General features: G+C 37.1%; 3 protein-coding genes across 4 annotated transcripts; 2 read left to right on the forward strand and 1 right to left on the reverse strand.

Moving 5' to 3' along the window:
• Positions 1-1,279: 1,279 nt before the first annotated feature.
• On the forward strand, positions 1,280-3,093 carry LOC130429509 (SLAM family member 9). The gene is made up of 4 exons (XM_056758108.1): positions 1,280-1,414; positions 1,704-2,030; positions 2,125-2,403; positions 2,483-3,093. Exons 1-4 carry the CDS (start codon positions 1,375-1,377, stop codon positions 2,656-2,658), a joined length of 822 nt encoding a protein of 273 aa, XP_056614086.1. The 5' UTR covers positions 1,280-1,374; the 3' UTR covers positions 2,659-3,093.
• Positions 3,094-6,971: 3,878 nt separating this feature from the next.
• On the forward strand, positions 6,972-11,163 carry LOC130429508 (uncharacterized). The gene is made up of 4 exons (XM_056758107.1): positions 6,972-7,093; positions 8,664-8,984; positions 9,322-9,669; positions 9,933-11,163. The coding sequence occupies exons 1-4, from the start codon at positions 7,048-7,050 to the stop codon at positions 10,079-10,081; spliced, it is 864 nt and encodes a 287-aa protein (XP_056614085.1). The 5' UTR covers positions 6,972-7,047; the 3' UTR covers positions 10,082-11,163.
• A 187-nt stretch (positions 11,164-11,350) lies between these two features.
• Positions 11,351-20,938, reverse strand: LOC130429504 (uncharacterized). Of its 2 annotated transcripts, XM_056758100.1 has the most exons (7): positions 20,828-20,938; positions 19,421-19,738; positions 18,674-18,781; positions 16,471-16,620; positions 15,038-15,337; positions 12,906-13,016; positions 11,351-11,670 (listed from the first exon to the last, which is right to left on the reverse strand). In XM_056758100.1, exons 1-7 carry the CDS (start codon positions 20,868-20,870, stop codon positions 11,660-11,662), a joined length of 1,041 nt encoding a protein of 346 aa, XP_056614078.1. In that variant the 5' UTR covers positions 20,871-20,938; the 3' UTR covers positions 11,351-11,659. The 2 variants fall into 2 exon arrangements, with proteins under 2 accessions (XP_056614078.1, XP_056614079.1); XM_056758101.1 differs by lacking the exons at positions 16,471-16,620; positions 18,674-18,781 and having other exon boundaries at positions 11,360-11,670.
• Positions 20,939-21,275: the final 337 nt, after the last annotated feature.

Genomic DNA, 21,275 nt, shown 5'->3' on the forward strand with positions numbered 1-21,275 from the left:
AGACTGAAAGCTGTGAAGTTTATTAGTCATAAAACAAGCATAGAAGAATCTGTGCGCGGTGTGATTCTGACCTCTACTGGTGAGATGACGAAACTGCAGTATATGTGATATAACCTTCGATTATTGGCGATTATATTAAATTAAGGTGAAATATCAGGCTCTTATGAACAGAAAATAATTTTTTTCCTTCTAAAACTGTGATTCGTGCAGTTTTGTTTGTCAGTTTACAAGCCACTCAACTTTAAGGCTTTTTAAATGAACAAATGCATTTCATCATTATCTTTTATTTTGTAGTTTAGGTCAATCACATTATCATCATAAAGTGCAGTTTTATTTTCTTCTGTACATGAAGTGGCCTACTGGGACTCGAAGAGACAAAGTTAAAGCTAATTTAGTGCGAAATGAGAGCTGAGCAACACAACCGCAGAAATAATGTGTGAAAAAAAAACATCCAAGTGTGATCTCAGTGAACTCTGTACACAACTAATGCTCACAGATAAACTCATGCAATGCCTCTGATGATTTGAGACATGTTTGATAAGAATGGAGAGACTTTGTGTTTCAGGATCTGTGAACTTCAAATTAAAAACAAGCTTCATATGTATTTTTATTTTATCAGAAAACAGATGTTACTTTAAAATGAGTCACATTCGATTTGATATAAAGTGTGAAAACAGCAAACAGTATTGATTCCCAAATAACACTCAGACTGATGAAATGTAGGTTGTTTTATATGGTTTGTGATGTTGTGTACCGAAGTGTGTCTTTCTCCTGATGCAGAATGAAATCTGAATGTGACTTCATTGCTTGTGTGTGCCAGCTCCATTGTGAGTTGAAATGAAACCTGCTGTGGTCTGAGTTTATTCAGGTCAGTGTCGTCCTTCAGTTACCCACGAGAATGTGATCTGTTGTCTTGTGGGGACAAACTCCTGTGAATGTGATTTTATTGCGTGTGCTGTTGGTTAACAAGATATTTACTGTCTTACGGTCTCTTCAAGACAGATTTACTATCAAATTACGCAGTGAATCCATCATCTGTTATTTGAGGTTAAGATATTTCACACATCCGCTTTTAAACAAATGTCTCGGGCTGTGCAGTTACATTGCATTTGCTTATACAATAAGAATACACACAATACCACTATATATAAAAATATTCACTTAGTAAACAGTTTAGGCGATGGACTGGTAAAGTGTCTAATCGGAGCGCAGGGCGCGTTTGCGGGCGCGCACTGCGTCACGGAAGCGCGCTTGTACTTCTGACTTCTTCCTTCTCCGAGTCAAACCTCGTTTGAATCATGAAGGCGATGAAACGCGATTAAACACCACCTTTAATTCTTCAGTGTGCAGTTTGGATTGATTTAACTGTTGAACATGATTCACGCGCTCATTCTGATGCGCTTTTGTCTTTTGGGTAAGTGAACAGTACACGTGTGTTTATTATTTATTTTCTGACGTCACTTTTGATATGTTTTCTTTAGTAATGGTTTGACGAATTGAGCTGGCGACATATACATATATGTGTATATATGCCTATATGGTTTTAATTTTGCTCTTTAAGGATTATCTTTAATAGGGCTATTCCATTACTTATCATTTCATGTTAAACACAGCTTTGTTTTTAAGTTACATATATATTCGTTGTTTTTGACATCAAGTTTAAATATTTCTGTACTTTCCCAAATCTGCAAATCTGTCTGCAGGTGTGTTTGGTGATACAGAGGAAGTGAAGATATCAGTGATGGAGGGAGAGTCTGTTACTCTACACACTGATCTCACTCACATACAGACAGATCTTGAGATCGAGTGGAGGTTTGAAAAGATCCGCATCGCCAGAATCAAGAGATCAGTCAACATTGATCCCACATATGACAACGAGACTGAAATATTCAGAGAAAACCTAAAGATGAACAATCAGACTGGAGATCTCACCATCACACACATCACATCTCAACACTCTGGACTTTATAAACTCAACATTTTTACTGGAAATAAACAGAAAGTCAAGAGTTTCAGTCTTACAGCTTATGGTGAGTTGCACACTTTGTTTAAATTCTCGATATGGGGAATAATAAGATAACTATTATGCACTCAATTTCCTATAATTGTTCTCTTGTTTTTCAGCTCCTCTGCCCACTCCTGTCATCACCAGCGACGTGTCGCACTGTTCAAGCTCAAAATGTGTGTTGTTGTGTTCAGTGATGAATGTGAGAGACGTAACGCTCTCCTGGCATAACGGAAGCCGCACACACTCCAGCATCAATGTGTCTGAACAGAAGAGCATCTCTCTTCCTCTGGAGGTGGAATATCAGGACACAAACACATACAGTTGTGTCATCAACAATCCCATCAGCAACCAGACCAAACCTTTCTGTCTCGCTGATCTGTGTCGGCCGTGTTCAGGTCAGTGTCTCATCTCAGTTATAGTAAATTATGCATTAATCCTGAATTCAGTTTTTTTAATGCAGTTTCTTTTTCTCAGACGTCACTCACAGTTGTGGTACTGTTGAAGCTTCGATGCGATTGGTCGTCACTGCTGTGATGGGCGTGGCCGCTGTGGCTGCTGTGATTGTTCTGAGTTATGACATCAGATCCAGACGAGATGAACTGAAGAGAAAATCACACACATCACCAACAACAACATCAATCGAGGAATGACGTTATATGACAACATTACACATTTATTAATGATTTTTTTTTGTTTATTGATGTTCATTTTAGTTCTTATTTCAGAAATGGCAATTCTCACATCACCAAAATGCAAAATAAAAAATGCAGCTTTAAATGTTAGTAAGAGTAGACCAGTTAAACTCCATCCCTATAAAGCATGCAGTGTTGTTTAATGAAGTGACCCACGGGTACCGATCAGGGCTCGAGCAGTCACGGAAATGCACGAGATGAGATACGACAGACTGAACAGATCGACCGGCGTCTGTCAAGTACCGCGAGATCAGACCGCTCCGTATGGCCTCGAATGGCACCCGCGATACTTTGACGTCATACACCTATCGATTTGCGCAGCGCCGTATAAGGTCGAAGGAACCACGCTGAAGGATTTCTTCTCGTTGATTTCCGTACCTCTTCGGACATTTCCGTCAGTGCTCACTTCCAAAGATCGTATGTGGTTGTAAAGCCTAACACAAATCTTTTAAATATAGTTGCTAACTTCATTATTTGTTGTTTAATTGAAGTTATACGAAGCTTTTTCATTACCATGGTATATAAATGAGGATACATTTTTCTTTTTATACACTATATAATAACTGATAAAATAATCTAAAGACCAACATGAATAAAAATACATTTTGGTTTTTATTTGTTATTTAAACACTTTAGGTTTGTTGTGTAAAAGTGTGGTTCATGTAAACAGGACAGGAAGAACCCATCCCCCCCCACACACACACATTCACAACCTGTTTGTCCATCTATCAGACAAAACCACATTTCTTCTTCGTCCTCAAGACATCAGACCACATCTGGTCTCTCGCTGACGCACAGACTGATTTAAAAACAAAACCAAGAGCAGCGTCTTCCAGAATGTGAAACAAAACTCTTTGTGCACATTTAAAATATTTGTGTTCATGTTGAACTGAGAAAAAGGCCCTATTTTAAAACTCCATTTTAATAAGAAATCTCAAGAGATTCACACAGTTTCTTCATATCTGTAGATGCGATGATAAAGCAGGACAGAGGTGTTAATAAACTCAATATCAAGTTACAACACAATGCTTTATTTAATTTCAGATGACTTCAGATGGGTTAAGTCTTTCATGTCAGTGTTTGTCCCCTCGAGAGCGGGGAAGATTCTGTTCACCAGCAGAATCATTATTATCTTTCATTTACACACAAAAAACTTATATTTTAAATATCAACATATAGAAAAAGAGAACGAAAAACACACACAACGTGTGAACTTTAGACAAGGCCATCAATGTTTGTGGCTGGGTTGACTGTGTGAGAAGGGCCTCCTTCCTGCTTACCTCTCATTGGCTCCTTTCTGTACACACAGTGAGGAAAATAAGTATTTGAACACCCTGCTATTTTGCATGTTCTCCCACTTAGAAATCATGGAGGGGTCTGAAATTGTCTTTGTAGGTGCATGTCCACTGTGAGAGACATAATCTAAAAAAAATCCAGAAATCACAATGTATGATTTTTTTAACAATTTATTTGTATGATACAGCTGCAAATAAGTATTTGAACACCTGAGAAAATCAATGTTAGTATTTGGTACAGTTGCCTTTGTTTGCAATTACAGAGGTCAAACGTTTCCTGTAGTTTTTCACCAGGTTTGCACACACTGCAGGAGGGATTTTGGCCCACTCCTCCACACAGATCTTCTCTAGATCAGTCAGGTTTCTAGCCTGTCGCTGAGAAACACAGAGTTTGAGCTCCTCCAAAGATTCTCTATTGGGTTTAGGTCTGGAGACTGGCTAGGCCACACCAGAACCTTGATATGCTTCTTACAGAGCCACACCTTGGTTATCCTGGCTGTGTGCTTCGGGTCATTGTCATGTTGGAAGACCCAGCCTCGACCCATCTTCAATGCTCTAACTGAGGGAAGGAGGTTGTTCCCCAAAATCTCGCAATACATGGCCCCGGTCATCCTCTCCTTAATACAGTGCAGTCGCCTTGTCCCATGTGCAGAAAAACACCCCCAAAGCATGATGCTACCACCCCCATGCTTCACAGTAGGGATGGTGTTCTTGGGATGGTACTCATCATTCTTCTTCCTCCAAACACGTTTAGTGGAATTATGACCAAAAAGTTCTATTTTGGTCTCATCTGACCACATGACTTTCTCCCATGACTCCTCTGGATCATCCAAATGGTCATTGGCAAACTTAAGACGGGCCTGGACATGTGCTGGTTTAAGCAGGGGAACCTTCCGTGCCATGCCATGTAATACACCTTAGTGTATTACCAACAGTAACCTTGGAAACGGTGGTCCCAGCTCTTTTCAGGTCATTGACCAGCTCCTCCCGTGTAGTTCTGGGCTAATTTCTCACCTTTCTAAGGATCATCGAGACCCCACGAGTTGAGATCTTGCATGGAGCCCCAGTCCGAGGGAGATTGACAGTCATGTTTAGCTTCTTTTATTTTGTAATGATTGCTCCAACAGTGGACCTTTTTTCACCAAGCTGCTTGGCAATTTCCCCGTAGCCCTTTCCAGCCTTGTGGAGGTGTACAATTTTGTTTCTAGTGTCTTTGGACAGCTCTTTGGTCTTGGCCATGTTAGTAGTTGGATTCTTACTGATTGTATGGGGTGGACAGGTGTCTTTATGTAGCTATCAACCTCAAACAGATGCATCTAATTTAGGATAATAAATGGAGTGGAGGTGGACATTTTAAAGGCAGACTATCAGGTCCTTGAGGGTCAGAATTCTAGCTGATAGACAGGTGTTCAAATACTTATTTGCAGCTGTATCATACAAATAAACAGTACAAAAATCATACATTGTGAATTCTGGATATTTTTTAGATTATGTCTCTCACAGTGGACATGTACCTACGATGACAATTTCAGACCCCTCCAAGATTTCTAAGTGGGAGAACATGCAAAATAGGAGGGAGTTCAAATACTTATTTTCCTCACTGTACGTCTGTTTGTCAGTCACAGCAAAAGAATATACATTAAAAAAAAAACTTAATTGTTCATACACGTGACTCGAACTCATCGACTTTCGGGTGCCTAGTCGAGCGCACATAGTCGTGCGGAAGCATAGCTTACAAATAGTTTTGAAATGGTTCACGAGTTTATTCAGATGTATTTTTGTCTTCTAGTTGCTAAGTGTGCAATGTGTGTTTAGGCTATTTTAACATGTGTGGACACAAAACAATCTAAGAGTGTGTTAGCTTATCTGTTTGGACATCAGCTTTTGAATATTATTTTACGAAGAGCGACTATAACCACAAAAGACTTTAAATGATAATTTCCTTGATACATCACAAATATCATGTCTGCCAGTCAGCTTTATAGTCTGGATGGCAATTTAAAGGCCCTTACCCCAACAAAACATTTATGGTCGGTTATGTAGAGAATACATCAATGGCTATAAATTAACAAAAAACAGTCTTGTGTTGTTCAGATGTGTTTGGTGATGAAGTGAAGTCAGTGTCAGTGATGGAGAGACATTCTGTTACTCTGATCTCACATACAGACAGATCTTGAAATCCAGTGGAGGTTTAAAAACACCGGCATCATCAGAATCAAGAGATCAGTCAATATTAATCCTATAGTTGATGAGACTGAGATATAGAAGTTGAGAGGATTTCAGAGAACGCGGCTTTGGTTCCGACCACTTTGGTTCCCAAGCAAAATGGAGAAGAGGTTGATTTCTACTGGGGCGGGTTAACCAATCATATACAACCAAGGGGCAATCCTCCGGTCTCTCTCGAGAAACAACACGTAAGTGACTGAAGCTGCTATTCATTTACTGGCCGCTAGATGCAGGCTCCAAAAGAGAGCAGTCAGTTTTCACTAGAATTCTACAGAGACACTACAGCTTTAAGAAAGTATGCTTGAATAAATTAAATAAACATTTAATTTCATATTTCAATTGTAAATTCTTTCTTCAATACTGGTGAAGCTTTGATCTTATTGGTCACTGCTTTGGTGGGCGTGGTTGCTGTGATTGTTCTGACTATGACATCAGATGAACAGAAGAGAAAACATCTGCTGAACGACATGCCAAAACAACATTTATGTTAATGTTTATCAGCTTCGTTTTTCTTGCCAGTTGTTTTTACTTAAGGTTGTTACATTTTTACAATTAATAAATTCACACTAGACAAAGGTACAACAAGATTCCTTCATTTCCTAGAACCTGATTCACATGTTTCACATGTCAGCTTAAGGTACAGAAACTGTAGCGGTTGACAGGACGTCGGGTCACGTGACCTGTAAGTGTCAAGTTGCCAACTGAAACTCTTCACAAGGTTTGATTTGACAAATCCTGTCAGTCGGTGAGGAAGCAGCTAACTCATAACAAACCCGTGAGATTACTGGTTATAACCTCCAAAAATATATAACTGAATCTAACTGGAATGAACAGCAGGATGATGAACTCTTTCATTTTATTTCTTGTGTGCGGTAAGTGTTTAATCTTAATCTTAAAACATTCGCCATATACCCGGGGGTGATGCAAAGAAATAACTTCCTGATTATGAGCCCCCTTATATCCCAGTGTGGTTCGGTATAGGATTTGTTTAAAAATGACAAAGGGTCTTAATCTGACAGGGAATTAAAGAAACTTTTTACATCTATTGATGTTTCATAATGAAGGAAACAGAAAACAGTCAAAGTGTGATTGTTGTGCCTGTGGCATACTTCTTCTTTTTGCCAAACACACATCCTTGTAAAGTTTACTGCTGTCAACTCGTACACGTACACTCGGGAATTGAAGCATGCGCATTGCGACATATTGCAATACCTCTCCTGGCCTACAGGGGTCAAGTTTTCTTAATACTACCTTGAATAGAGGCTCCCATGCACACTTTGTACGTGTGGGAACAAAATTCCGGCGGTGCGCATACATCACGTGGGTTGTATTCTGACGACAAAACTTGCGTCATGTGCACTTTCAGCCATTAAGGCCCAGGTATAGTTTATTTCCACGTCCACAATCATTCGGACGGGATGTGGCACGGCTGAGGATAAAATTAAGCCATGCGGGCGGCATGCGGACACGGGCAGCCCGGAGTATACTTTGGGCTTAACGCATCAAATGCATCATAAATCCAAACTCTTGTTGAGAAAATGATGGGATTTTACATTTTAGGGTGAGCTATCGCTTTAAGAATTGGCTCATTTCAGTTGGATTACATTTACATATCTGGCAAACGCTTTGTGTAGTCTGTGTTTCTTTGCTCCATCTTTTGCTCATTTACACTTCAAAATATCAGTTTTCTTTTCTCCTCATGTCACCTTAAAGGTGCAGTTTGTCACAATTTTGCATTAAACTATCCAAACATCACTAGGCCAGTGTTATATATTGCTTTCAGTACTTACAACAACTCAAATGTTTCCAACAACTTTTAAATCATGAGCAAATCCCCATTCTAAACAGTGACAAGGGGCTGTGCAGTCGCCTTTCAATCGCGTCATATCCGCGTTACCCTTTTTTGACGTAGAAACCGCATGACAAAAGTGTCGTAGACAAATGCGGAGGAGAGTCTAGCGTCTAGCAAGCCACTAGCTTGTTTCGAGCAGTCACTTATTTATGGACCACAATTGTACACAACATTTATAAAACATCATTACTTTACCTCGTCTGCTTACATGATTTCTCGTTCCCGTCTGATTGATGGGCATCAGCGGTGGAGTTAAAGACAGTAGATCCCATCATTCCACCCATCCTTCACCAAGCTATACCATTGTTGTTGTTTTGACCGTGCGCCCTATAGCGGCATTTTTTGCAAACTGCACCTTTAAGATGAATCTCTAATCATTTATTCCTCATTCATGAGTTGCTTTTACATGAAATATGCCCGTAAGTTGCTGAATTAACAAGGCTACTATAAGTAGGTAGGTGGGCCGTTCATTGTTCATATCAAACACAGTGGAATCATGTTTATTATAGTTCAGGTCTGTGTTCTGAAAGTATTCCAGCAGTCTAGTAGGTTTATTTTCTGAACTCCAGTTTTGTTTTTGTGTTGTTCAGGTGTGTTTGGTGATGAAGTGAAGATTACAGTGATGGAGGGAGATTCTGTTACTCTACACACTGATCTGACTGATATGAGCAGAGTTATATGGATAATGTGGACGGTTGAAGAAGACGACTTTGTTAAAGTTATACTTGTAATATCTGATGGTATAATAAATAAAGATTTTGATGATGAGAGATTCAGAGACAGACTGCAGATAGATAAGACTGGAGACCTCACCATCAAAAACCTTAGACACAAACACTCCGGACGATATGAAGCAGAGATCATTGCCGCCACTGAAACAACATACAAGAGATTCAGAGTTTCTGTTCTTGGTGAGCAGAAATACTTTTGTTTTGAAGATTGTAAAAACAATTTTTAAACTGTCTTTTGCATAATCAAAGTTGTGCTTGTTTTTTTTTGAGTGTAGCTTTACAACCCAACATTAGGTCAAAAAATAGCATGAAACCAGCTGTTGGGTTCTCAATCATGCTCGGTTGGGTCAAATTTAAACATATCCTTGTTTTTTTGACTGGGTGGAAATAACAAAATGTTTTATAGAGTAATTTCTTTAGTAATGAAAAAATAAAGATGTTTATTCTGTCATTGTGCCTGTATGTCAAGTGTTTGTTCTACACCTGTTATTTCTGTTTTTAAAACTGTTTCTTGTAGATGCTCCACATGGTATCGGTGCTGGTGCATGTGATGTGAAGTCAGTGTCAGTGATGGAAGGAGATTCTGTGACTCTACACACTGATGTTCAAACACAGAGAGATGATCTGATTCTGTGGAGGTTTGGAGATGATGGTGTTCTCATAGCTAAAGATGATAAAGAAGACAATAAGAGCTCAATATATGATGATATTCTTGATGGGAGATTCAGAGACAGACTGAAGTTGGACGATCAGACCGGATCTCTCATCATCAGTCATGTCAAAAACACAGACGCTGGAATTTATAAACTGAAGATCAGCAGCAACAACAGACAGACACAATATAAGTCATTCAGTGTTTCATTCAGTGAGTATCTCAATTCTCTCACAGTAAAATACAAAGATTTGTTCTGTGTGAATAATTATGATAATCTCATGAGCCATTACATGTTTAAAGTGTCGCATCCAAGTGAATTTTTAACGGCTTTCATTTTTTATGTGGTTTCCACAGTGATAAAACTCATTTACACTTATTGTGTAACATTACAGTTTCTTTCTTACTGAAAACATTTGTAATCTTTTCCAGACGCACATAAAACAATAAAAAAATATAAATTTTCATTTTCTCAGACAATATCCACTGTTGTGACACTGTTGAAGCTGTGACGCGATTGGTCGTCACTGCAGTTATGGGCATGGCCGCTGTGGCTGCTGTGATTGTTCTGGGTTATGACATCAGATCCAGAAGAGATGAGCACAAGAGAAAATCTGATGGATGACATTCTACAACATCAGTATTATGTTTATAAGCTTTCGCTTATAAACTCTCTCTACTTCTGGAGGTGGAATATCAGGACACAAACACATAGAGATGTGTCGTCAACAATCCCTTCACAAACGAACCACACACAACATTTACACATCAAGCTTTGATCCAATTGCCTGTGGCTGGTGTGATTGGCTGTGAGTTGTGACATCAGATCCAGAAGAGAAAATCACAGACATCACCACCAGCAACAACTGAACAATAAGGTTCCACAGCAACACTTAACTTTTGACATTTATTGGTTTCTGTCTCCTTTTTTATTTTAAAATGTTCAATTCAACATCTAATGTCTAAATTAAAACCTGAGATTTAAAACTTTAAAGCTTTCCTGTAGCTCAGTGGTAAGAGGTGTGGGTTGGATCCCAGGGGATTGCACATACATAAGTATAAATGTATAGGTTACTGCAAAGTAAGTCGCTTTGGATAAAAGCGTCTGCCAAATGCATAAATGTAAATGTAAAACACCTTAAAATTACAGTTTATGATTTTAAAGCAGGCACTTCAAACATTTTACTCAATTCGTGACCATTGCAGCTCTGCCAATTTTTATTATTATAATAGAGCTTAATATTCAAACTAAAGCAGATAAAAGCTGTAAACACTTGTTAGGTTTCGCATATCAACATCATTTTGTATCTGTGTTTGAAGTTAACACTTTATTTGTTATAAACTTTTTTGAGTGACTATGTATTGTTGGTGTTGCCGGCTTGTTTAATAGTTCATTGGCCCCATTCTCTTCATTTTTATTCAATACTGTAAAAACATACAGATTATCATATGTGTTAATAGATCAATAGAATGATTTTAACATTTGTTGTATGACTGTAAGAAATTTATGTTGTACAACAAAACATCATTGTGACAAAAACCTAATAATCCACTATATGTGTTACATTGAATTTACATTGTGTTACACATTGTGCATTAAATTAAAGCAGCAATTTCTAAAATTTTTGTTTTGTTTCTTATTATTGACTGTGTTTAAAGTGAGTAATACTTTGATCAGCACTATTAAAACTGACCTCGGTTAGAAACGACCCCTTATTACAGTGGACCTCATCCTCTCCAACATACAGTAGTACGGCTGTGATGATACGCATCTGAACATGAGCACATTTTTAATGGCTGCATCCCAATATTTAAACCTGAGATGTCAAACTGAACGGATTTAAACTTTAAAAAAGAAGCGCCTGCATATTTTTTCAAGCATCAATCTTGTTTTAATGTAAACATATTGTTTGGTATTTACAACATGAGTTGTGCATCATTGCGGTGTACAGCGGTACATACAGTGCGGTACATACAGTGCAAACAGCAAAAGATTATGTCACATTTTAAAATAAGAAAATGTTTGTCTATTTATACACCAGCAAATGAACAGTGTCAACACTTGTTTCACAGCTCAACAGATGATTTTTTTTATGTATTTGAAGTCAACACTTTATTTATTTTATAAAGTATTGAGTGTCTATGTACCGTTGGTGTTGAAGGACGGCTTGTTTAATTGTTCACAAGTCTCATTCTCTTCTTTTTAATGCAATCCTGTAAGATAATACACAGAGATTCACAGGTGTTAATAGATCATGTGATTTATTTTCACATTTGTTGTATGACTGCATTATTTAAGTCATAAATGCCATAGAATGATGAAAAGAAAGAAACCATTCCAGAAAGAAACTATTATTCAGAAATGTAGATTTTACACTACAATGTTCTAATGCAACAATGTAAATTTTAGTGCATATATATTCATATGCGTATATATGATTAACATTTGTTGTAAAACCCAGGAAAGGTTTTTTACATGTTGACCATAGCGGGGCATGTGAACAGTGGAAGTTTTCTAAAAGCAACATATAAAATCAGTGCTACAGAAAATACAAATTTGTGTAATCGGGCTGAAAATCGTATAGTTTATACAGAGATACAGATCTGTCCTCACATGATAACATGCCCCACCAGGGCCATTTTTAAACATTTGGAGGCCCAAGGCAAAATTTATTTTGGAGGCCCCTCACAGCTCTCCCATCCCCTCTGAAAAGTAATAAAAGTAAAATTTTAGGCCAGCCAGGATGTATTTTTTTATATATTTTTTAACTATCTTACAGTAACAGCAGTCATTTTTCACTCATTTGGATGTGTGTATATTTAAAACTGGAAAAAAGCACCATCATAAATAAAGGACTTAAAATCAGTCAGCTGCAGGAAAGTGTTTATTCTCTTTATAGCCTGCATTCAGAGACTGGAATGATGGGCTACAACTTTCGTTTTTTGCTGCCAGTCTTGGTGGAAAAGTGTATAGGGATACGTAAGGTAGACTCTAGATAGACTCTTTAGGCCAAAGAAGGGGTTGAAAAAATCGTATTATCAGGTACAGTGGGTTATTTAACAGTCCAGTAGCCTTTAACAAAGAAACTGAATACTGTGGAAACTTCTTTAGTCAAGGGCAGTTTATGATTTTGTATTTTGTTGTTTTATTAACATTGACCTCAGTAACAGCTGCATATTTTAAGTCTACACCTAAGGGACAATGTGATGCACAGGGGCGGATTGACCGGAAAGACATTCTGTCGAAGTCCAGAACGGCCGTCCCACCGACAGCCTACGGCCGTGACCAGGGACAGACATATTATAAAGGCGAATGCACGCAATGCGAAGGCAATCCACACGTTATAAAACAAACCCCCCCCCCCCGTCGACAGAATTGGTGGAGGGCCGATACCGTCAAACACACAAAGTTAATGTATAATAATAAACTCACTTAATATGTTACTTACTGTTTTTGGAGCACTTATATACTATAAATGACATCACCAATAGGATTAATGCTGCCAGTGCTACTGGTCCAGTTATTTCCCAGTGTGACCTCTGAATGGATTCTGTCATGGCTAAAGATGGACATGAGTGTTATTAGTGCAATTTCTGTCATTCTAATCTGAATCAAGGCATGATATGAATGTTATTGTCTCTAAGTAATCACTAAATCATTAAAAAAAAAAATACATTTCTAAAATTCAAAAGTCAAAACACGTTGTAAATAACCAAAACAAATTAAGTGACTCATAGCGTTTTACAGATGTAGGAGCTATAGTTTTAGCACTGAAACGCTTTGTGAAATACTAAATGTAGGTGTCCTAAATTTAGGACTGACAAGCCCATTATTTTCAAGAGTTTCTCCTAAATCTGCAAGTTAGGAGCAACTTTTAGACGTAAGATGTTTTGTGAATACGAGTCCTGCTGTTTAGCAGCTCAGAGTTGATAAGACATTCACTGATGAACCAGGGAATGGTTGCATAAACTGCTTAGACTAGTCCTAGTTAGTCACATTTTTCTCTTCTTCAAGACTGGTCATAACTTCTTTAAATCAGTAATATAAAAAAGTAGATTGGGCCCTGGGTAGAACTGGGCCCAGAACACTGACTGTAGCCAATCACATCACATGTACTGATGACGATGATGCTGTAACATATCTCATCTTCAGACTCACATGAACTTTGTGATCAGTGACAGAATCACAGTGTCAAAACCTTTAAACACACTCACTGTCTCTTCAGTGAACTTCATCTGAAATACACGACTACCTTCAGAATCAACAGACTAGACAACATCTGCTCTTGCGTTGTGTTATTGTGTTCAATTCATCACTTCTGCTCCTATTATTCTCATCTGTGTGTTGTTTCTAATGAAAGTTCTTTCCTAAATGAACACGTATAAATGCACAGAAACAACTGCATGTTCAAGGATGAAATATTAAGATATGAAGAACTACGAAAGTGTAAACACTTGACCAAGAATAATCTGTGGAATTTCTGTTATTAGATAGCACAATTAATATCAATTAATAGTATGGATATGGTGGTCTAGTGGGTTAAACCACTGAACTGGTAAATCAAAAGGTTGCTGGTTCGATCCCAGCAGCCACCACCAGTGTGTCCTTGAGCAAGACACCTAACTCCATGCTGCTGTCCCTGTAATAAGTGCACTGTAAGTCTGCCAAATGACTAAAAAAAAAAAAAAATATCTGTCATGCAGTTTATTCATGGCTATAAAAACATTGTTGTTTGCAATGTTTGCGAAATCATGTAAAATATCACAAACTTTATATAAATATTATCTCGTCTAGGTTGAGCGTTTCAGGTTTCCAGATAATATATATGAATTCTTATTTTACAAATACCTCATATTTTGGACTTAATATCTATTTTGCATCACATACCTAGTTAAGTCTTGAATATGTTGGATTATCATTTTTATTTAGTTCTAAATGTTTTGTTGTGATGTTGGTGTAGTGTGCTTTTGTGTAGAGTGATGTTGTTTACATCCAAAATAGTCTTTAGACTGGGTCAGTTTTAAGTGTTCTTAGTTTATAAAGCAGAGATGAAACATCTCAAGTGTGATGAAGGTCAATAAACAGAAAAATGAACCTGATGTGATCTTCAGCAGTATAAATATCATTTCTATAATAGCTTCTTTTGTTTTATTCAGAGCACCGTTCACAGTTAAAATGCATGAATGTAACACAACTTCTGTTTAATATTTCTACAACAGCTGCATTAAAATAACACACATACAAATCTATGTTGATCTGATCCCAGCTAGCACAAGTACGTCTGTTAGATATCTGCTAAAGATGTGGAGAACATCTGCTGTGTAAAAACATCTGATAAACGTCTTCGAAAGAGCTGCTTTACATCCATTCTGAATTATAAACATCATACAGACATCTTCTAAACGTCTATATGACATCTGACAGCAGCCGTCTATGAGACGTATTGCAGATGAGCAAACAATATCTTGCAGATGTACATGCAGACATCAAATAGACGCTTGTGTGACATCAGGGATGTCATCAGAATAGTTTGAAGAACACAGATATAAAGACACTGATACATAAAAACAAGATACTCACCTGTGACAGTGACATTAAATCTCTTGTGAATGATGTGTTGGCTGCTATTGATGTTTACATCATACAATCCTGAGTCTTCAGATCTGATGTTTGTGATGGTAAGAGATCCACTCTGATCCAGCATCAGTCTGTTTTTCATTCTCCCATCAGGATCTTTATATGAGACGTCATTGGATGTTCTGTTGAACTGAGCGATGACAGCCCTTTCAAACGTCCACTCTATCACATCATCTGTCTTTTTTTCTGTTCTAGTGTGCATAACCACATAATGTCCCACGACGCCTGCTAATGGCTCCAGTTCTTTAGTCACAAACACAGGGAAAAAATCACTGACATTGAACTTTATGTATTTCATGTCAGTCACTCCACTAAACAATTACTGAACTAATTTACTGCCATTGTATGAAAAATAAATACTACGGCAGTAAATTGGGGATGAGATATGTTTGGTTACTGACATTCTTCTAAATGTCTCCCTCTGTGTTCAGCAGAACAAATAAATGTATTAAAGTTCAAAACAGCCTGAGGATGAGTAAATGATGACAGAATTTTCATTTTTGGGTGAACTGTCCCTTTAAGAATACCTCTTTAAGTTTGAGAAATAAAATGCATAATAAAGCTAACAAAACCACTGTAAGAAAATAACAATAACTGTACATAGGTAACGTTTATTACAATAATGTTATGCATTTCATATTTTAATGTTATTTCACCGGTGAACAAGACATGAGGTGGTGTGGTTATGTAGAGAGGCGGGATATTTCCCCCTTTAAGTATTTAAATGCTAACTTGTTATTGCTAACTACTATGAAACAGTTTACACCAGCTCAACATTATTAACATCTTGTACATTATTAGCTTAATGTTTGAATTGCCTTACATCATGATAAAAAAATCAGACCTCTCCAACTATCAACTTTTAAGTTGTCTCAATTAAAGTTTTGTAAATGTAAACATAGACAAGTTATGCCAATTGAAATATATTCAAGTTACTTAATACGAATCGTTGTTGACATCTTCTGCTTCCGGTAGTGTGCTCAGTTTACAATAATCATGGCAAATTATGCCATTTTTACATTAACTGTGTTTATTACTACATTATGATTACATAGAGAGATTGTTTATGTTATAAAAACACGGATTTGTTAGAGTCGAAATAACTGAAGGTGCGTCGAGGCTTGATTCTTTACTCTATGCACCACTGCGCAGACCGATACGCGTGTTACATCAAAGTATCGCGAGAGCGATTCTAAAGCACAGCTTTTGAATGCTCTCGCGGTATTACCTGACACGTCTGCGCAGCTGCAAACGAAGTCAAACACGTACGTGGTCAAGTTTATTCATGAAAACTGCGCCGGCTAACATACACCAAACGACAATTGTTTGTAATTATTATTAAGTTAGTGTAAACAACAAATACGCCACTCACTCACCAGTGACATTAATGCGGAATGTCTTGTGTAACATCAAACTTCCTCCTGTGACGTTCACTTCATATTCTCCAGATTGATTGAGTCTGATATTTGCGATGTTCAGGTCTCCGGTCTGATGATTCACATCACAGTTCGCGACTCTTGAGGGTTTTAACGCTTTAACTCGTGTGAAACCGTAACCGGTTCATATATTGGCTTGTTTACATTTCAATAAAGTAAAAATCGTCACTATCTTTATTAATATTAACGTCCGGTATCTCATTTTAAAGGCCAGAGGGTTGGGATTCGATGTTTACTATCGTAATGTTGCATTTCTAACGTGGTTTTGACAAATATCGCGAGTTCACGTTCAATCTCGCGCCATTGAAACGAGCACTTCTAAATTCTTTAATCGGCCGATGACGTAGAAATAAATCTGATCGTGCACAATTCTGCGGATATTTCAAGTCAACAATCCAAAACACAGAAATCATGTAAAATTTTCGCCTAGGAAACGTAACATTTGGGAAATATCAATGAAGTTAACTCTGTTTACGTAACTTTTATTTTAGGAGAACGCCCGTTCTTTTAAGTTTACGTGTGACGTAAGCACACTAAAAGCATACAGGTAGACAAACTCTAGGTTGTCATCTTCCCTAGAGGCTTACGGGTACAAGAGTCCCGCCCACATTCTGCTGACCGCAACGCTGATTGGTCAGACGGTCAAACTGTCCAAACAGCGCCCCAACGCGTGCTACGTCACCACATGCGCAAACTTACTTTTTACCTGCGCAGAGCTAGCCAGAGTAAAACTCGAAAGTTGTAATGTATGTTAAATGTAGCTAATAAATAGATGATCGGAGATATCGTAAAGTTTATTTAAATTGCGAAATTACCCTCGTGTATATTTTCAAGTGTAGACGTTTGTTTGGATAAATCATTGACGCGATTCAACTTTTAAACTGCATCCACAACTCTTTATTAACTAATGTGACATATTTCTTGGAAGAACAGTATATTCAACTTGAAAATATGTAAGAAAAAGTGTTTTTTTTTAAATAGGAAATTACGAGTAGCGGGAATTTCACACCATAATAAAAGTTATTACAAAGGTTGGAAAAAACCCGGAATTCCTATACAGGAATGAGTGCTGTATTAACTCGATTCTATATGTCGTAACGTTACATGGTGCATGTCATCCAACGGAATATTATTTTTTCATTGTTGTTTAGATCATGTAAGGCCCAGTGTGCCCTTTTGAACAACGATTTTTATTATAAAGATATTAATGCATGCAAGCTGCAATCAAACGTGTATTGATGAAGCAGATTATTTTAGCGCACAAAATGAACTCAGAACAGAAATATGTGCAAGTTAAAGACAGCAGAATAGGGTGCAATAAAATATAAAGTCAGAAAACATTTTTTTTATGAATTCTGGTAAGACAGGGATTCATGTGTGCAGTGGAGACGGAGGTAAAGAATGCCATTGAAAGCAGTTTTTTGTATATCAGTATTGTATTGTAGAAGAATGAATGACAAGAGAAGATTTGGACATGTGAGTTAAACGTCTGAGAGACCAGAAGAGCAGATCTGACGGATGACCATTATTTACACAAAACTGCTGTCATGTTTAACTTCTGTTCATTCAGATCTACAAAACTTTCGTGTTTTAGACTAAGGTGTTTAAGATAAAACTCTGAGTGTTTCAATGTTCTCGATTCAAAGCTTCAACATCTGTACTTGTCTATAATAAATAATGTGGAAATGTTACAATGTGTTAAAACACGTTTTATCACCGCATAACACTTTGGATGCTACAAGTGTCATTTGTTAACGTTTTAACGTTCTGTAAATAAAAAGTTAACAGGGATGTGACATATTTGTGCCATCGTCTTAAAGTATATACAATAATTTAATCAGGCGGGTGGCTTTGACATCGTGTTTTTTGGTTATTCTCGCACAGTGTCATATATTCATTTTCTTACATTTTTTCTGTGCAAATAAAGTCATTATTACATTTTTTAAATGTTGATGCATCTGTTGCTATTTTTCTCTGTCTCTATGATAAATTCTGATGTTTGAAGAGCGATCTCCCACCTCTCCGCTTTCAAACGACACCACATTCATGTCTCTGACTCAAAGCGTTTATTTACTGCAATTATTTTAATATGAATATGCCATATTTGATTTTAGGCTCATCTGGCGCGGCGGCTATGAACAGGTTAAAACATCTCCATTGAACTTCCACTCTACGACATCAGCTGTCTGTATTTTAACACCAGGTTGCAGAGTGAAAAAATCTCCCTCCATCAAAGACACTGTGCTCATTTCTGTCTCAACAACAAACAAACAAACAAACAGAAACACATTACATGTATAACATTGTCAATAATTTCCAAATAGGGGAAGATGACTTATACTGTAGAGTCCATTCTACATCAAAATCTAAATGGTCATAATCAAGGTTGCGTATTGTACATTTGTGTAAAATAGAGTGAAATGTGTATATTTATTACTTTGTATATAGCATGTGCCATATTGTGTGCACATGTGTGAGGTGTGGATCACGTAGGTCCAGTAGTGTTGCCATTAAATGTGAATTGTGAATACTAAAATATTTTTAAAAAATGGATAATTTTTAATATAATCATAATATATACAAATTATTGAATGTGTTGTTTGATGTGTTTTCTGCTGTTTTCTTTATAACTGGACATGTTGAAGCCCACACTAGGTAGGCTAAAGGTTAAACACTGAAAATAAATCATAAATCACAGCATCAAATGCTGCTGTTGTTTGCTTCTCCGATATTAAACACATCTGAAGTTTGATCTTTCAACTACAAGATCAAATAAACCATCAAAAAGGATTATTTATTAATGCATACATTTTGGGATTTTCTAGAACATATATTAACTCTGTACAGACTTTGAATCCAATGCTCACAAGAGAAGACATGAATTACTCACCACTGACAGAAACTATGAAGGTCTTTTTCTTTTCTGTGCTGCCTCTGATTTGCAGTTTATATTCTCCAGAGTCTTCAGATGTGATGTTTTTGATGGTGAGGGATCCGGTCTGACGGTCCACCTTTAGTCTGTCTCTGAATCTCACATCGGGGTATTCTACAAGACTATTTTTATTTTCTATATCAATCTTTGCTATAATTGTCTCATTAAACGTCCACTCCAGATTAGAAGCTCGCTTTATATCATCGGGATTAATGGTAAGAGTGACAGAGTCTCCCTCCATCACTGACACTTTAACATCATCAGCACCAAACACACCTGCACACACAAACAGTTTAATGTGTTTGAAAATGACCTCGTCCACTTTATTTCCTCATACTGTATTTACTCAATATTCATGTTTAAAAGCAGCTCATGGCTGTAGTTCAGTATTTCAGTTTATTCACCGTGATCTTTCACCATGATGGATTAATTCACTACAAACTGGATTTTCATGAGGTAATAATGGGAGATTTAAGCAATTATAGCATTTGTTTAAAAGAGTGAGAGAATATATTATAGTGTTAAATTGTAAAATGATAATATTGTTTTATAAATAACAGGTGCTGATGGTAATTGAAGTCTGACTGAGATGCTTTGAGGTTTTGCCTAATCATTGAATGTGTCGGCATGACATATTTTACTCTTATATATAAGGGGAAGGTTTTAAGTTGTGTCCAGATAAAGATCTCAGCCTTTCAAGTCATTCAGGAACGACAAGTGTTTGACTGTAAATGTGTTGTCATTCTTTGATCCGGTGAAGAGCGAAACTGAAAGTGTTTGAAGGTGCAATAAACAAGACTGTCACTCAAAGTGTATGGGTAAAAATAACAAAACATGTTAAATGTGATTGATATACATGTATGTTAATCTCTGTACACTTCATCTGACTGAATAGATGAAGTGATGTTAGAGGAGCATAAAATGTGTGTTTGATGAATCTGAGCCGCACCCAAAACCCACATCCTGCCCCTGAGATAAACACCCAAAACATGTTTAACACCACACACTCTTAAACACGATTACATTAACGAGGATACTTATTTTAAGTAATATTTTAATAGGCTACTGCTATAAGAGCAATTCGTTTTTGATAGTTTTGATGAGAGACAAAAATATAGAAATGCGCAATATTTTTTTCTGACTATTAGCGGCCCCTATTGATCTTAAGTTAACACACACACCGAACACACCATAATATTCTAACAAGATAAAACACGATGTCTTATATCATTAGGAATTATCCACAACTTGTATTTAACACTATTAATAATAAAAAATAGTAGTAGCTTTAAATGGTAAAACTAGAGAAATGCGCATTTCTTAAAACAATACGTTTATGAAAGCAATAAAATAAATGTCACTCACCGTTTAGGATCAAAGAACAGACGAGCATTAAGAGATTCTTCATGTTGATGTTTCTATGATGTGCTCTCAGACTGTCTGAGATCAGAGATACTGATGCACTGGACCAGTCTGACTGTGTCACGTGATCTCTGCAAAGGATGCTGCGCTACGTCACTCAGTTTGAAGGTGTCCCTAAATAAACCTGACACCTCAGAGTGCCACATGGTGTCGCCAATGCGATGATTTTAAACATAACTGTGTTCAATCTGACAAAATCTTCGACCATGTGATCTGCCTCACTGTTACCTGTTAGATTAGTATAAAGTCCAAACACCAACTTATTAAAACTCTACAAGACGTTGAACGGACAATATTCGTGAATAGCATATAGGGTGCCTGGTTATATACACTTTAATACACACTTGTAACTTCAATGACATTTAAAGTGAATTACATTCAGTCACAAACT

The sequence above is a fragment of the Triplophysa dalaica genome, chromosome 10 (genome assembly GCF_015846415.1).
Source record: "Triplophysa dalaica isolate WHDGS20190420 chromosome 10, ASM1584641v1, whole genome shotgun sequence".
Lineage (NCBI taxonomy): Eukaryota > Metazoa > Chordata > Actinopteri > Cypriniformes > Nemacheilidae > Triplophysa > Triplophysa dalaica.

What these genes read in the sequence shown, in the direction of transcription:
- LOC130429504 (XM_056758100.1), bottom strand. Translation starts at nt 20,870, where the DNA reads ATGAAGAATCTCTTAATGCTCGTCTGTTCTTTGATCCTAAACG. An exon ending in ATTCCGCATTAATGTCACTG is followed by an intron (nt 15,338 to 16,470) that starts GTGAGTGAGTGG and finishes TTGTGACTAAAG; the next exon opens with AACTGGAGCCATTAGCAGGC. An exon ending in ATTTAATGTCACTGTCACAG is followed by an intron (nt 13,017 to 15,037) that starts GTGAGTATCTTG and finishes GTCCATCTTTAG; the next exon opens with CCATGACAGAATCCATTCAG.
- LOC130429509 (XM_056758108.1), top strand. Translation starts at nt 1,375, where the DNA reads ATGATTCACGCGCTCATTCTGATGCGCTTTTGTCTTTTGG. An exon ending in TTTCAGTCTTACAGCTTATG is followed by an intron (nt 2,031 to 2,124) that starts GTGAGTTGCACA and finishes CTTGTTTTTCAG; the next exon opens with CTCCTCTGCCCACTCCTGTC. An exon ending in TCTGTGTCGGCCGTGTTCAG is followed by an intron (nt 2,404 to 2,482) that starts GTCAGTGTCTCA and finishes TCTTTTTCTCAG; the next exon opens with ACGTCACTCACAGTTGTGGT.
- LOC130429508 (XM_056758107.1), top strand. Translation starts at nt 7,048, where the DNA reads ATGAACAGCAGGATGATGAACTCTTTCATTTTATTTCTTGTGTGCG. An exon ending in ATTCAGAGTTTCTGTTCTTG is followed by an intron (nt 8,985 to 9,321) that starts GTGAGCAGAAAT and finishes TGTTTCTTGTAG; the next exon opens with ATGCTCCACATGGTATCGGT. An exon ending in GTCATTCAGTGTTTCATTCA is followed by an intron (nt 9,670 to 9,932) that starts GTGAGTATCTCA and finishes TCATTTTCTCAG; the next exon opens with ACAATATCCACTGTTGTGAC.